General features: G+C 31.6%; 2 protein-coding genes across 2 annotated transcripts; both read left to right on the forward strand.

The window, feature by feature from the left end:
* Positions 1 to 2,038: 2,038 nt before the first annotated feature.
* LOC123922126 lies at positions 2,039 to 2,365 on the forward strand. Its single transcript, XM_045974872.1, has one exon. The coding sequence runs from the start codon at positions 2,039 to 2,041 to the stop codon at positions 2,363 to 2,365; it is 327 nt and encodes a 108-aa protein (XP_045830828.1).
* A 9,345-nt stretch (positions 2,366 to 11,710) lies between these two features.
* LOC123924671 (expansin-B3) lies at positions 11,711 to 15,317 on the forward strand. Its single transcript, XM_045977632.1, has 4 exons — positions 11,711 to 11,986; positions 12,241 to 12,541; positions 13,264 to 13,393; positions 14,476 to 15,317. Exons 1-4 carry the CDS (start codon positions 11,827 to 11,829, stop codon positions 14,668 to 14,670), a joined length of 786 nt encoding a protein of 261 aa, XP_045833588.1. The 5' UTR covers positions 11,711 to 11,826; the 3' UTR covers positions 14,671 to 15,317.
* Positions 15,318 to 15,991: the final 674 nt, after the last annotated feature.

Below are 15,991 nucleotides of genomic sequence, written 5' to 3' on the forward strand. Positions count from 1 at the left end.
TAAATATGGCTTAATTATACTTTTAGTCCCTTATTTTTATTTTAGGTTTTTAGTTGGTCTCTTATCTTTTAAAAGTTTCAAGTTGGTCCCTTATCTTTTCTGCATGTTTCATGTTGGTCCCCTGTCAAATTTTTCACTTTTTCCGTTAAATTTGGACACGTGTCATCTTTCCAAGTGTGGTTTTCGTTTGCCACGTGTCCAAATTTAACGGAAAAAGTGAAAAATTTGACGAGAGGGAACAACATGAAACCTGCAAAAAAAATAAGGGACCAACTTAAAACCTAAAATAAAGATAACCGACCAAAAGTGCAATTACGGCTATAAATATAAAGAGTTATATTTAGTTTTATTTACCACAATAACTCTAGTTTTAAAAGACTTTACAATTTTTGTGTGCAAAAATTATATTTGAGAGTTATTAATTTTATCCTTGTAAAAACTATGCAATTGCAATTGTACGAGAGTTCGAGAAATTTGCAATTTCATTTTGCAGATTGAATAATACATTTTATTGAGTTGTTTTTGTTTATTTTTGTTGTTTTGCCAACAATTTGAGACATTAAATTAATTTGTATTTACAATCTTAATCATGAAAATGCTGATTTACTGTATAATAGTTGATATTTCATGCATAATGATTATTTTATGTATGTATATATGGTTTACATAATGTCTTTCAAAATAAAAAATCGTGTGTGATTATAAAAAACATAGTGTGTATGCACACCTTTGTTTGATTCACTATGGTTCTCTCTCCTCCTAAAGTCTGAATCCAATCTATCTACCCATATCTTTGTCTGATTTGATGCATTATGAAAGCTTTGTACTAGGGATTGCGATGAGTGCTCATGGGTACGAGTTTGATACTACTCAAATTTACACCCATATATTCGGGTGCCATTTAAACCCAAACCCAAATGTTGTTCGGGTGGGAAAATGAAATCTACACCTGCATTCGATGGGTCCGGGTTTTTTTAGCCAAACCCGTAACGAGAACACACATAGTTGATTATCTGGCTCAAACCCGATCTGAACTATATTTGATAAAATGCAAAATGTAGCATAATTTGATAATATAGTTTGTAAATTTCAAAATAGTTTTTTTTTACTAAACAATTCATCAAATATTATCATCACTACGGCATGCATCAGTACAATATTCAAAAACTTAAAAGGAAAGGGTAAATAGATAATTTAATATATAAACAGGTGGGTGAATGTGTGTCGGGCGTGGGTTTGAATACTACCCAAACTCACACCCATATATTCGGGTGCCACCCGAACCCAAACTCAGTCAACTCGAGTTTCGTCCGTTGACTTGGATTTGGGATCGGGTGGGTCTAACGGGTTTGAGTTTTCCTGTCATCGATACTTTGTACTCTTACACATAGTTACACATGGTTTGCTTCGGTCTCCAATAATCAAGGAATACACATTACTGGTTTTTTCGCACTACCCTTCATAATTTAGAGTTATTTATCTAAAGTCACTAGGTTTGGTCCTAGTGATGAGGGGTTTGAGTAGTAGACTATAGGTCCTAGGTTCGATTTCCAGGTCAATATAAACAAACAAAAAAAAATTATTTATCTAACAATTAATAAAAATAAGTCATATATTTATGTTATTTATTTTTATTAATCTTTAAATAAATACTTGAAAATTATCAACGAATGTAAACCTCGTTAGTAAGTCCAGCTTTAATAGTAAATGATTATAAAAATATTTCATGTGTTAAATATACTGTAATAGATTTTAATACTAGATGGTTATACATTTTTTTTTTATAAAGATGATTATAAATTTTTGGTTGGATACTCTTTAGATAATTTGTTGCGGTTAACTTCATCTATTTTTCCTATCTTTTGATAATTTGTTGCGGATAACTTCTTTTCCTATTTATTTCAACAACTTCATCTATTTTTTAGATAATTTGTTGCGGATAACTTGATCCAATTTTAACTATATATACACATAGTATAGTAGCAACATATATATTTTGTAAGTGCAGAGAAATTTGGAGATAGCTAGAGAATTAATCATGGATCAATATTCGTGCAAACAACGTATCAATGAAAACACAAATAACAATGACCAATTAAAAGGGTGGACATGGGATGAAGATAAAGGATTTGAGGAGAACTTATTAGAATATTTAGACAAGATGATACTCGAGGGTCAATTGGACAAACTCGTTGCTCTTGTTCCGGAACGAACAACGGTCGAAGTTAAAGAGCATAATCAGATGATTGAGGAAGGTTATTTCGAGGTGCCAACATACTTAGATGATTGTATTTCAAAAGACAATGCTTGGATGGATGAAAACAAAGCTCTTCCTCTCAAGAATAAGACCAAGAAAGTGATTTGAATTTGTTTTACTTTTAATTTTTTTTTCCTTCATATATATGTGTGTGTGAGTGAGTCTCTATACATGATGAGAATTATATTTTCTAAAAAGAGGGATCAATAAATATTTTATATGAACGAGTCTCTATACACAAAAATTAGGATTCGTTATGTTTAATTAAAACTCAAATTGACCCAGTTTATGTTAAGAGAACAGTTTTGTTGCCATGTTTAGTTTTCTTCTGTTATTTGTATGAGATATATATTTTTAGTCTTTCTAAATTTTTGTTTTATTATATACTGATTAAATTATCGAGGCAATTTGAAACCTTGTGTTTTCAACTTTTTAAAAATGATTCATCTACTAGATTTTATGCTGGTTGGTTCAGCCTACCAATTTTGGGTGAATTATCTTAATTGATTTATTAAGACATACGGCTGATCCAATTATGCTTACCTGTGAAGTACTTCATAGTAATTAAGATACAATTTTAAAAATTCGTTTGGCACTAAGGAAAAGATAATCTCAGTATAATAAACAAATTTATCTCAAGAAATAGAAATCGATTAAAACCAACACAAAGTTTCTACATTTCTACCTATCGGTAATTCACCCAACATCTCAAGTAATTAGCATGTCAAGAGATGTAAAATTTAAAATTGTCAAGAGAAACACATGATGGAAGTACTAACTTCAAAAATCGAACATTCACAAAAACTTTTCTAACATTCACATAAGAAATACTAGTATGTTAGTTTTCTTCATAATTCATAAGATATTGTCAAGAGAATATTTTAGACACGAGACAGCTGAGCCAATAAGACACAAACTAGAAGGTTATTTTTTTGCTTAAATTACACAAGCACCAAAAATTAGGATTCATTATGTTTAATTAATTATTTAGTTGTTGTGGTGTTGATTGACGATGTTTATTTAATTATTTGGTGACCAATAATTAAATAATTGATAGATAAAAATAATGACATTGCTAATTAGAAAATAAAATAAAAAGATGTTGGAAGCATAAAGGGAGTGTAGATAGAAAAATGGTAGAGAAAAGGATAAAGAAGAAGAAACATAATTTTAATTCTCTTTAAAGCATTTTAATAATAATAATGTCATATTTTAATAATAATAATAATAATAATAATAATAATAATGTAGTTGTTTATTGACATTAGTCGATAGAAGAAGGAAAATATCATTATGATGAACCATAACAAAAACAAACACACAGGAAAATAGTGCTAGTGACTGAGAAAAGGGAGAGAGAGCTCGTGTGAGAGTGAAGGGAAGCAAGGGAAAGAAAAACTTAACATCAATCTAGGGAGTTCGCTACAATCCAAGTAAGGGAGCTTTATACTCTTAAAACTCTGAATTCAATAGGAATATTTGTTGTATTTATTATGCTATGCCGTTATGTGATGTTGTTGTAGTTTGATGTTTGAATATTTTCCTTGCATTATTCCTATTGTTGTTATTGTTACTTACTCTTGAATTTGATTTTATACCAATTGTGTTGTTGAAACTGTGTGGAATCATCACTGAAATTAGTCTCCTTATTGTTGGAGAGTTTAGACGAACCCTTGAGTTCATAAATGGGGATGAGATTAAGAGTTGGATATAACCATCACTTAAGAAAAGAAAAAAAAAAGAACAAATGAATTGTGTTTTGTTGTATTTGGATTTAAAAAACAGTTAAAAAATAATTTTTACAGCCACCGAAGAGTTTACTGGGTTGAGTCGCGGACTAGGTCGCTCTCTTTAAGACGTTTCGTGGCACTGCCCAAAATTGTGCAAGCAGACTATCAACCACGCCGTCCCCAGGATAAAACAGCCCAGTTACAACTGTATACCGATATGCTACTGCACGGTAGAAATCGGTCAAAGAATACACCTTCATGAATGGTACTACAATACCACTCGAATTGATGCTACGACATCATTCTATGTTTCATCGGTGATTCAGTGGTACTACAATACCACTCAGATTGATGCTACAACCTCAAACTATGAATCAACGGAACTACAATACCACATGTGGTACTACAATACCACATGTATTGATGATACTACAATATCAATCAATATAATGACACTGAGGCCATTCCAATATGGTACTAAGACCATTCAGGGATTATGGTACTAAGACCATTCAGGGACTATGGTACTAAGACCATTCTCAATTTGATGGAACTAGTGATACTCTTGTCACTATAATATAAACCAAATTAATAATAATAAGGTTCATTTATCTCCAAAATTTCAAATCAGTGAAGTAACTAAAAGAGAATCTATGTTACTGACATAGAAAATGTTCATGCTATCAAATTCTTAACAAAACAAATTCATCAAAACTAACAGCAGCAATTTGACAACCAAAAGCATATTAACAATCGAGTTTCAAAATCTATGTGCATTAGCTAAAATATTAAACACATCATTCATGAAAAACCTTTTTGTTTGGATTAAAAATATGACTAAGGAGGTTTATGCACTTTAATCATAAATATTATCAAATGTAGCGGTCATATTTCTAATAGGAACAAACAATCTTGTTAACTCAATATTATAAGAAACATTCAAAGTTCTAATGGTGCATAAATTATATACAAATATCAGAACATGCATATTCTAAATTACGACTTATATATGTGCATATCCAAATTTTATTTTGGTTCTTGTTCCACATGACCACTTGAACATTTTCAAATCAAGTAAAATAAAATGTACATACCTGAAGGAACATTAGGTAGCTCGAACATATAATTGCGGTATGAGATATTCATTAGAATAAATTACTGTCAATGCAAGCACACCTATTAATATAATTTTCAGATAGAGTTTCGAATCACCACTCTACCCACACTTGTGATCATTTCATTTTGTATATAATTAATCAATCTCCTTGAGTGTTGTGGCACTTGATTTCTTATATTTGTTGTTATTTTCACCCAAAAAATAAGAGAGGCCACTACTTACGTGAAAATAAGTATATGTTTCCTTAGTGTAGTTAGCCATCAAGTAGAATTATTCTCCCATAAACTTTGTCAGTTACAAATTGATGGAAAATAAATCACAATAAATTAAATAAATAAATAAAGTTTGTAACCGATGTGAAACTTAATTTATTTATTTCCTCAAAATGCACACTAGTATGCTACAACACACTAGTATGCTCTAGTACCCGATATGAGACTCAATTTTATTTTCAATTCACACACCAATGTGAACTTTGTTCCAACATGTTTTGAATCTAATAAACCATAAGAGGTGTTTTTGTTATGTTACAAGAATCCTAATCAGTTTTAAAACGATTCTGGGATGATTTCAAGTCGCAAAACTATTTGATCGGAAAGCTTTGAGATGATTTTAATGGTGTTGTTGTTGAGTTTCAAAGAGAACTTTAGTCTCCTTTGTATATGCGATTTGAATGCCTATTTTAAAAACTAACACCGGGCATCTTCCTACAATTTGATGACGATCAAAACGGTACCAAGAAAGTCGAATTTCGTTGAGTATAGAGGGGGAACGAACCTGGTCGACGAACCGGGTCGGATGACCCGCACACATAAAACCGGGTGATGAAGGAGGTGAACAGTGTCACCTTCCCTCGCCCAGTCGCAGCTCCGACGCGTGGGGGCGCGTGCAACGTCTATATGACTCCAGTTTATTTTATTGTTTTTATAGAAAAATAGTAAATAATTTTCTTGAAAGTTTGGTACCCGTTTTAGAATTTTTGGACACTTGTAGCTATTTTTAGTTAATTATTTGATGTAAAAAAGTGATTAAAAATATTATAATTTCATAAAAGTTTTCCAAAATTTTATATGAGATTCTTGATATTTTAGAACTCCCTGGTGTGGCTCACTCTCCCTGATTTTATATGAACGATATTAACTATTTTTTTGAATGGGACATCATATTTATTTTCTCAATTTTTTCTTCCTTTTTGGGTTTTTACTCATAGATTTTACTAATATAGAAAGAATTCTCATTTGATTAAATAAGATGAAAAAGTATATTAATGGGGAATATTGTGTAAAGTATTATCCTATATACTGACTAACAAATAATATGTCGTGTTTTTGGAAGATAAGGTGCAAAAATACACTTCGTTAATTTAGTGTTATTATGCTAAAAAAACTCTTTAAAAGGAACAAAGGAAGTATTAAAATTGATAAAGATAAATTGGGTACTTTTGTAGTAATTACTTTTTTAATATTATGTTACTCCATCCGTTTCAAATTACTTGTCGTCTTAGAAAAAAAAATTATGAAAGTGTATTTTTGCAATGTATTTTCCTATTATACCCTTATTTTAATTCACCAATAATTTTTTTTTTACACATTTTCTCTTTCCAATAAATTTAATATATTATATACAAAAAAAAAAGTAATATGTTATCTACCAAAAAAAAATTACTAATATGTTATGTACCAGAGAAATTTAAAAACAACTTTAGTTCTTGAAATATATATTAAATCTTTTACGGTTTCAACAACTATTCCTAAATATTTGGAATTTATATGATGGTATAATAGACAAAATATAACCTTAAATTATCAAAACGACAAGTAATTTGAAACAAATATTTTTTTCTAAAACGACAAGTAATTTGAAATGGAATGAGTAATAGATTTTAATAGTAGATGTTTATATACTACTCCGTCCCAAAATATAAGCAAAAGGAGGTCAACAAAAGTGAATGTATCTGGACTAAATTTTAAACCAAATACATCAACTTTCATTGACCAATTTTTGCTTATATTTTGGGACGGAAGAAATATTTTTTTTGGATAAAGACTATTATAAATTTTTGGTTGGATACTTTTTATTTAAATATATCTTTTTTTCCTATTTATTTCAACAAGTTCATCTATTTTTTAGATAATTTGTTGCGCATAAGTTGTTCCAATTTTAACTATATATACACATAGTAGTAGCAACATATATATTTTGTAAGTGCTGAGAAATTTGGAGATAGATAGAGAATTAATCATGGATCAATATTCGTGGAACCAACGTATCAATGAAAACACAAATAACAATGGCCAATTAAAAGGGTGGACATGGGATGAAGATAAAGGATTTGAGGAGAACTTATTAGAATATTTAGACAAGATGATACTCGAGGGCTAATTGGACAAACCCGTTGCTCTTGTTCCGGAACGAACAACGGTCGAAGTTAAAGAGCATAATCAGATGATTGAGGAAGGTTATTTCGAGGTGCCAACATACTTAGATGATTGTATTTCAAAATACAATGCTTCGATGGATGAAAACAAAGCTCTTCCTCTCAAGAATAAGACCAAGAAAGTGATTTGAATTTTTTTTTCCTTCACACACACATATATATATATATATATATATATATATATATATATATATATATATATATATATATATATATATATATATATATATATATATATATATGTGTGTGTGTGTGTGTGAGTGATTTTCTATACATGATGAGAATTATATTTTCTAAAAAGAGAGATCAATAAATATTTTATATGAACGAGTCTCTATACACAATGAAAATTTTATAAAATGAGGGATATATAAATATTTTATATGAACGATATTAACTATTTTTTTTGAAAGGGACGTCATATTTATTTTCTTAATCTTTTCTTCCTTTTTTTTGTTTTTACTCATAGATTTTACTAATATAGAAAGAATTCTCATTTGATTAAATAAGATGAAAAAGTATATTAATGTGAAATATTGTGTAAAGTATTATCTTATATATTGACTAACAAATAATATGTCGTGTTTTTAGAAAGATTGTGTAAGGTACTACTATACTTTGTTATTCACCTTCCCTGATATCAAAATTTTGCTACCTTGGTAGTCAGCACTCAGCAGCACCACCTCCCAGATTCCTGACCTTGGATCTCTCACATTGTAAAGGAAGCAATTAGATGCATCTTATCTTAATAAAATAGTAGTTTTTTTTTAAGGAAAATGCTAAACAGTGCCCCGGGGCACTGGTCCACAACTATAATTTATAGAATTTTTTTGGTGAAATTATAATTTATAGATACAAATAGAAAGACAATGATAATAGTTGCTTGATTGATAGAGCCAATGGGTAGTATCAATCTCCGCAATTTTCTCGACTAGTGTCCAATACCTCAAACTCCACTTCATCCAAAATACCAAGCATATCTATTATCCTCCACTACTTCAAATTTCAGTTCTTACAAAAATACCAAACAAATCTATCCTATTTTTGTCATAATGCTGAGTGAGATCAACAAATGATTAAAGAAAAGAAATAATTGTCACATTGGACAAAAAGAAGGGAAGAAAAAAAGTTAAAAATCCAGTGCCAATTGACCACCTTTTGTAACAATTAGGAAGCTTTTCTTATGCATTCAAATTTTTTATTTTTTTTTATAAGCACATTCAAAATTTCTTTTGGTAAACCCAACAAAAAAAATGATTAAATAAATTAATAAATAATAATGATCTTCATATTTAATTCCAAAAATGCATCTAACTAATCTATTTCACTTTAGGATGAGGTACACCGTACACGCGTGTGACCTCCGTTGTATCTTATTCCATACATGTTCCTCTTAGAATTGGATATTGGCATAATTTGTTCTTATAAAATCGATTTATAAGATCAGAAATGAGACTTTTTAATATACCCCTTCACACTCGGTATTAATTTGGTTTGGTGTATGGATAAAAATGGTGGGTGGTCTATAGCGAGTGACCTAATGGACCTTGGAGAGACTCTGATATCACCTTAAAATTAGGTATTTGGTCTAACTCGTCCTTACAAAACCGACTTGTATGATTTCCTCTTACTTATAAACCCTTGTCCAGGCCAACTCACATTCGATATGCGAATTTAGTTTTTGCTGTGTTTCAATTTCTGACTTTGGATTTTGATGTATCAGAGCTCTCCACGATGCGTTAGGCCGCCAACTATCAGATTTCTACTATCGGACCACCCACTTATATCCACGCACCAACCCCAATAACAAATTGAATTTTCACCAAGGAAAAAAAAATAACAAATTGAATGAACAATGTTATAACGGTTGATAGTTGATACAACGTGAAGAGCCCTAATAATTTTATGATGCAATTGGAATTATAGATAAACACAATGTGAAGAAAGAGATTATAGGAAGCTTTGGGAGGAATTGTTAAGGATGAGAGAAGAATGACAATTTCTATTGCTTGGGAGATAGCAGGAGAGGAGGATATAGTGTATCTTTGGGTAGCCTTGCTTACCCCATTTTTTAAAGTTTATTTAATTTTTTAATAAGTTAATGTATTTTCATATTTATCAACTTTATTAATGTAGATTTAGCAACTCTAAACAAGTTTATTTGTGATAAAAAATTGTAAAAATAGAAAAGACAAAATTATTATTCGTTAGATACTTATTTTTTATTTATTTTTTTACAATTGATGTCTCTATAGAAGCTTTTTTGAGGAATTGAGTATGAAATAAAATTTTAGAGAATGACAATATCTATTGCTTAAGAGAAATCTTTGGTTTATTACTTACTATAACAACTTTTTTCTCTTTTGTAGACTCAATAGGAGTGTTCTACACATATTAAGAGAGGGTTCACACTTCTCTCAGATACTTGCGGTTAATAATGTTAAGAGTATGTAATTAAGGAGTCTACCTATCTACCATACAACATAACATAATACTCCTTTCACACAGAGATGTGAACAGTGGACAAAACTCTTCAGCCAACTATGCAGTTGGGCAGCGGAATTTTGGTGTATAAAGAGCACTATAATTAACAAACAAACATACTTATATTTATTGTATCTGCTAAAAGGTGTTCATGATATATAATCATATTCAATGGACTTGTTTTTCTTGAAGAGGCAAAAATATTCAATGGACTTGTTTAAAGTTAATGTGAGAAATTATATATAAATATGTGAGAAATCATAATCAATGGATAAATTTATAGCTAATGTTACAAATAGTTTTAAAGAGAATTTATCCTAGATTTTTTTTTCTTCTAAATTTTACTAAGGTTTTATTTGGATCGATGAAATAAATAAATTGGTATATAGTGGCATGAAGTGAAATTCCAGCGTATGGATTCTTTAAAAAAGAGTGGAATGAAGTGATATATGACGGTTCATTCCAGGAAGTCCCACCAAAACAAATAATTTTTTTTAATATTAATATTGAGGTGTTTAAGTCCATGTGAGCTTAATTCTGTTGATAAAGACGTAGCATTATAAATGTAAGAGTTGAGGTTCGAACCCCAAACACTCCATTTATCCGACTACTAAATCACTTCACAAAAAAAAAATTATTGAGATGTTCAATCTCCGACCCGTTGATATTAGGGGTGATCGTATCCGAACCAATCCAAAAGTAAAACCGCAAATCGAACCAAACCAAACCGAAAATCGCAAAAACCGCATTTGGTTTGGATGTATTTGGATGGCTTTCTTACTGAACCGCAAACCGCAAAACCGCAAACCGCAAAAACCGCAAAAACCGCGGATAACCGCAAAAACCGCATTAAGTTACTATTATATATTTATATTCCAATATCGTAAAAGAAAATATATTTATATTCCAATATACATGCCCAATTACCAAGTCAGTCGACCAAATTAATCAAACTTCAAGTTGTTTTTATTTTTTGTACTGAAATTTTATTTTGGTGTTGTAATGTTATTTTAAATAAACAAATTTTATCGGTACCGTGATGTTATTTTGAAAATTCAATTTTTTTATATATTTAAAATTGTAAGTTACTATAATGTTATTTTGGATAAATAACTTTTGTTGGTACTACAATGTTATTTTGGAACTTCAATTTTTTATTTTTTTTTTATGCTTAAAATTGTTCGGTACAATCGTTATGTTTTAAACCGCACCAACCGAACCGATCCAAACCGCATTGGTTTGGTTTGGTTTGGTTTGGATGACTTTTTAAAAATCAACCGAACCAAACCGAACCGCATGCATTTTTATCTCGCGGTTAGGATGACTTTTATGCTCAAAACCGAACCAAACCGCACCGCGATCACCCCTAGTTGATATCACTAATTCTAGAGGATCATTTAACATTTTCTTAAAATAAAAAGTGCAAACACAAAATTCACATTAATTAATGGTGACTTTTGTTTTCAGTTTTTAATTGTTACTACTGCAGTAGAATGACTGACCACCAGCGTTCAACATTTTCGCGCGCACATGCGGAATCAACGCCTTAACTGCCGGTAGGACCCACACTGTAACCCTCACAGTGGCACCCTTTAGTAAATAAAGACTAAACCAAGGACAAAAAAGTCAAAATAATCACGCGCTGTTGTACTATAAGAAACAAACCAACCCTCTTCCAACGGTCTAAGACACGCCCAAACGCCACAACAAACAGAATCTGAATCTCTCCCTCCTTTTCTCTCTCTGCCGCCACCAACTGTCGGCAGAGCTCTAAACACCACCCATTTCACCTCCAAGCACAATGCAGCTCCAATTTAGCAACCTCTTCTTCTTCGCCTTGTCTTTGAAACTGGTGTTGCTTCAGACGACGGTTGGACAACTTCAGCACCATACTCTCGACCAACATTGGTACCCCGGAACCGCCACCTGGTATGGCGACCCCGAAGGAGACGGCAGTACCGGTAACATATATCTCTCTTCTTTACATTTCTTTCACTTACCGATTTAAAATCAATGCTAGTCCAACCCACTTGGATTGGTCTGGTGGTATTGGATTGGGACCTGAGACTGAGAGTGGGCTTCTCAAGTCTCATGTTCGATTCTCTCTGGTGTGAGCACGGCCGTAAAGCATATAAATAGAGATACATTTTAATTGTAAGGTACTTTCTCCGTGTTACTTTTTAGATTTATTAAATAATTGAATTATTATGTGAAGGTGGAGCATGTGGATATGGAACGTTGGTGGATGTAAAGCCGTTACGAGCGAGGGTAGGGGCGGTGGGTTCAGTTCTGTTTATGAAAGGGGAAGGATGTGGAGCCTGTTACAAAGTGAAGTGCTTAGACAACAGCATATGTTCAAGGAGAGCAGTTACGGTCATAATCACCGACGAGTGTCCCGGCTGCCCTACTGACCAGACTCACTTTGACCTCAGTGGTGCTGCTTTTGGACATATGGCTATCTCCGGCGAGAACGGTCAACTCAGAAACCGCGGTCAAATCCCTGTCATTTACCGAAGGTAACTAACTAATTACTGTCTTTTATCACTAAACAAAATGTTAAGAAACCCGGTTTCAATTACTTGTGGAACAATTTCTTGGACAAACTTTACTTAATTTGTGGCTGAATTTCGGTTTATTGGGTCGCTTTTCGTTGGTACTGAAGGGTTAACACCAAAAAAAATAAATATTGAGAATCTATTTTTCATTTCAATTCCAAAATGTTGTGTTATACTCTTTCTTATTATTTGATTGATTTTGAGGTTACATTACATATAAATTCTGTAAAACATTTTTTAAATAATGTAGTTATTTTTGGGTATGTATAACACTTAATTGATGTTGATATACTGATGAAAAAAGTATCACTGGTTAATTTCTTGGTGGGGCTGCTTTCTGAAACTTTACCTTTGTTGTATTGACTCTTTGACGAGTTCTGTTCTTTTCTCCTTTTATGTAGTGTAAACATTTGACTTTAATTATTTTTTTTTATGTAATTTACTTTTATTTTTTGTACTTTGGTTTCTTATTTATTAGCTCAGCTCAATTTCCTTTTAAGGAAAATTGATTTATCTCTATTTTCCCTACCATGTTTGTTCCTATACATTGAGGTAAATATTGCAATGAATCATATGATTGATTGATGCACCCTTTTGTTTTGTTGATTAAAGGAAAGAAGTGTTTTAATTTTTAAACGAATTTTCTAATAAATGAAATTTGTTGATCTCTGTGTGAAATGCAGAACACCTTGTAAATATCCAGGGAAAAAAATTGCCTTCCATGTTAACGAAGGTTCCACGCCATTTTGGTTATCACTTCTTGTTGAATTCGAAGATGCAGAGGGAGATATTGGCACTATGCATATACGAGAAGTACGCATCTTCTTTTTTCTGTTTTTGTCTTATAATTTGAGATGGAGGAAGTATTTGGTTCATTAATATTTTGTTTCCGATTTTTCTGAATGAGTATAGTAATTTATTATATAACTGAAACAGAGAAATAAATTAAAGGGGCACAAGAGAAGAATCCTGAACTTTGATCTATCAGAGAATCAGATGCAATTACAGCTAATTAACGGTCTCTAAAATATTAAGGAAACTTAAGTATATATTTTTATTGCTAATGTTCACTTGATATATTTAACTTAGAAGAATAAATAAACTTATAAAGTGCAACAGATAGTAGTAATATACTATTGCATATTGCATGTTTGGAAAGCTGCATCTTGAAAACTGTTGCTGATTTTGACTGGAAGTAGTTGTCTAAACGTGAATTAAAGCATTCACATTACATTTCTCTTATTCATTTTCCTTGATAATAAAAACATACTTTAGTGTACGTTTAGTATCACATTGAGTATGTCAGAATTATAATTATTCACGTGATTTTGCAGAAGCTACAAAACGTAGCTTTTTAAAAACTACGATAGATCACCGTAATTCTAAATACTTCGTGATATCATGATGGCCTTACTTGATTTGATACCAAGAATTCCAAATCTTAAATCACGTGTCTCTGTCTCACTCTTTCACCATATTTTGCAATTGGGAGAAACTCTTTTCTCTCCAATTAAATATATTATCAATGTGCTTTCTTCCTTATATTATATTGCCAACTTCATCTTAGTGCTTTTAGTGCATTACTATTGCTACTATTTTCTGCACTCAAAGCATGTGATATGGGACCTACATCTTGAACTAACATTCCTCATTTCACCCCCACTCTACTCAATGAAAGGACCTCTTTTTCTTTTTTATTTAAACTCTAAGAAAGTACTTCAAACTTAACGGATCCGGATTGAGTGCGGTCACTGTCCTAAATTGTATGCAGTCAGCGAGATCAAAACTGTCTAACAAAGTTTAAAGTTAGAATTTTATTTGCAATTGGAACAATGAACCAACTTTATTATTTTTTTTTTAATCTTCTCATAATCTCATTGTATTTTTGTTGACAGCATGGTTCTAGTGAGTGGCTGCAGATGAATCATCTATGGGGTGCAAATTGGTGCATTATTGGGGGACCTTTAAGGGGACCATTCTCAGTTAAACTCAGCTCTTCCACGGGTAGAACCCTATCAGCTAGAGATGTTGTTCCTACCAATTGGGTTCCAAAGGCCACTTACACTTCTCGACTTAATTTCTACCCCTAAAACACAATCTTTGCATTTGGTACAAAAGAAACCAACCAAAGCTCATTCATTCCTATAGTGGAAAATTAATAACCACTTTTTACCTAGTTAATTAATTAAAGTTTGGTCAGGGGTCCCATAATGCAAAATTAGTCTTCATGGGTTCCCAACTCTTATTTCCCTTAGTTTTCTATATATATACGTGGATCCGGATCATCTCCTGCTATTCTCCTCATATTTCTCGTCCTGCGCTGATCTAAACCGTCCATCCATCATTTTGTGTTGTTGACCGTTACAATAAATTGAAATCAATAGCTGAGATTTGCGCAGGACCCTCGAGTAGTTTGAGAGGATCCCGTTCCATATATAGTGTAATTTTCTTTCTTCTTTTTACCCATCTAAGCCATCTTTTTTTGGAGGGGGTAAGAAATGTAGCCATTGAATTGCACAAGGGCATTCAATGGACCTTCTCTTTTCTTGTTTTCCTCTATGTTTTTGTATACCTAATTTTATGGTGTGTTACTGTTGGTAGTAAATGTCATGTAGCCCTCTCCAAAATTGGAGGGAGAGCGTGTAGGGTAGTATCCTTAATTCCTTATGGAGCTGAATATGAATGTGTGTAATGAGCCAGTTGGACTTTTAATGAATGTTTATCTATTTCTGAACCATTGAATGTCTTTACATTTTATTTTATGTTGCTGATCTTGTGATCTATTTTAAGTCTTGTACTTGTACCCTCATAGTTCCATCAGTCTTCTGTTATAGAAAGTTATTGAAAGTTCTTTGTTATCATGAAGTTTGGATGGGTATTGATAATTTGTAGTTGTAGGTAAAATCTTTCATCATTTAAGTTCATACTTTGTAGTTGTAGCTAAAAAGTTTTCTTAGGTTATTGTTTATGAAAAAAAGAAAATTTTGCTTAGAAAATAAATGTATTTATATAATGACAATTCCTTATTATGATTTTTTTAAAATATTATTTTTAAAACAGTAGATTGAATGATAGAAAACAAAACATATCTCATATTATATGTCTCTAGTAATGTATATCCATAGTCTTTATTTTTTGGTAAAGTCATTAATTCTTACGAACATACTTTTGTATATATAAAAAAGTAGGACCGACATGAAATGCTTCTATATGCTAAGATGCCGAGATGAAATGTCATTCGGGATTCTATGTTGCGCATTTTGTAGGTTCGAGGTGAGCATCATTGAGGATTTGGATTCTCTACATTAAAAAATCCTACATTCACCTACGTTTCTTCAGAAGTCAAACCAATGGAGTCCCTTATAAATCTTCCATGAATGAAACCTCTTTGTTCACAATAAACTATAGATG

Source organism: Trifolium pratense, linkage group LG4 (assembly GCF_020283565.1).
Source record: "Trifolium pratense cultivar HEN17-A07 linkage group LG4, ARS_RC_1.1, whole genome shotgun sequence".
NCBI classification, from domain to species: Eukaryota; Viridiplantae; Streptophyta; class Magnoliopsida; order Fabales; family Fabaceae; genus Trifolium; species Trifolium pratense.

Coding starts and splice junctions, on each gene's coding strand:
- LOC123922126 (XM_045974872.1), top strand. CDS start 2,039: ATGGATCAATATTCGTGCAAACAACGTATCAATGAAAACACAAATAAC.
- LOC123924671 (XM_045977632.1), top strand. CDS start 11,827: ATGCAGCTCCAATTTAGCAACCTCTTCTTCTTCGCCTTGTCTTTGAAA. Junction 11,987..12,240: donor CGAAGGAGACGGCAGTACCG/GTAACATATATC, acceptor TATTATGTGAAG/GTGGAGCATGTGGATATGGA. Junction 13,394..14,475: donor GCACTATGCATATACGAGAA/GTACGCATCTTC, acceptor TTTTGTTGACAG/CATGGTTCTAGTGAGTGGCT.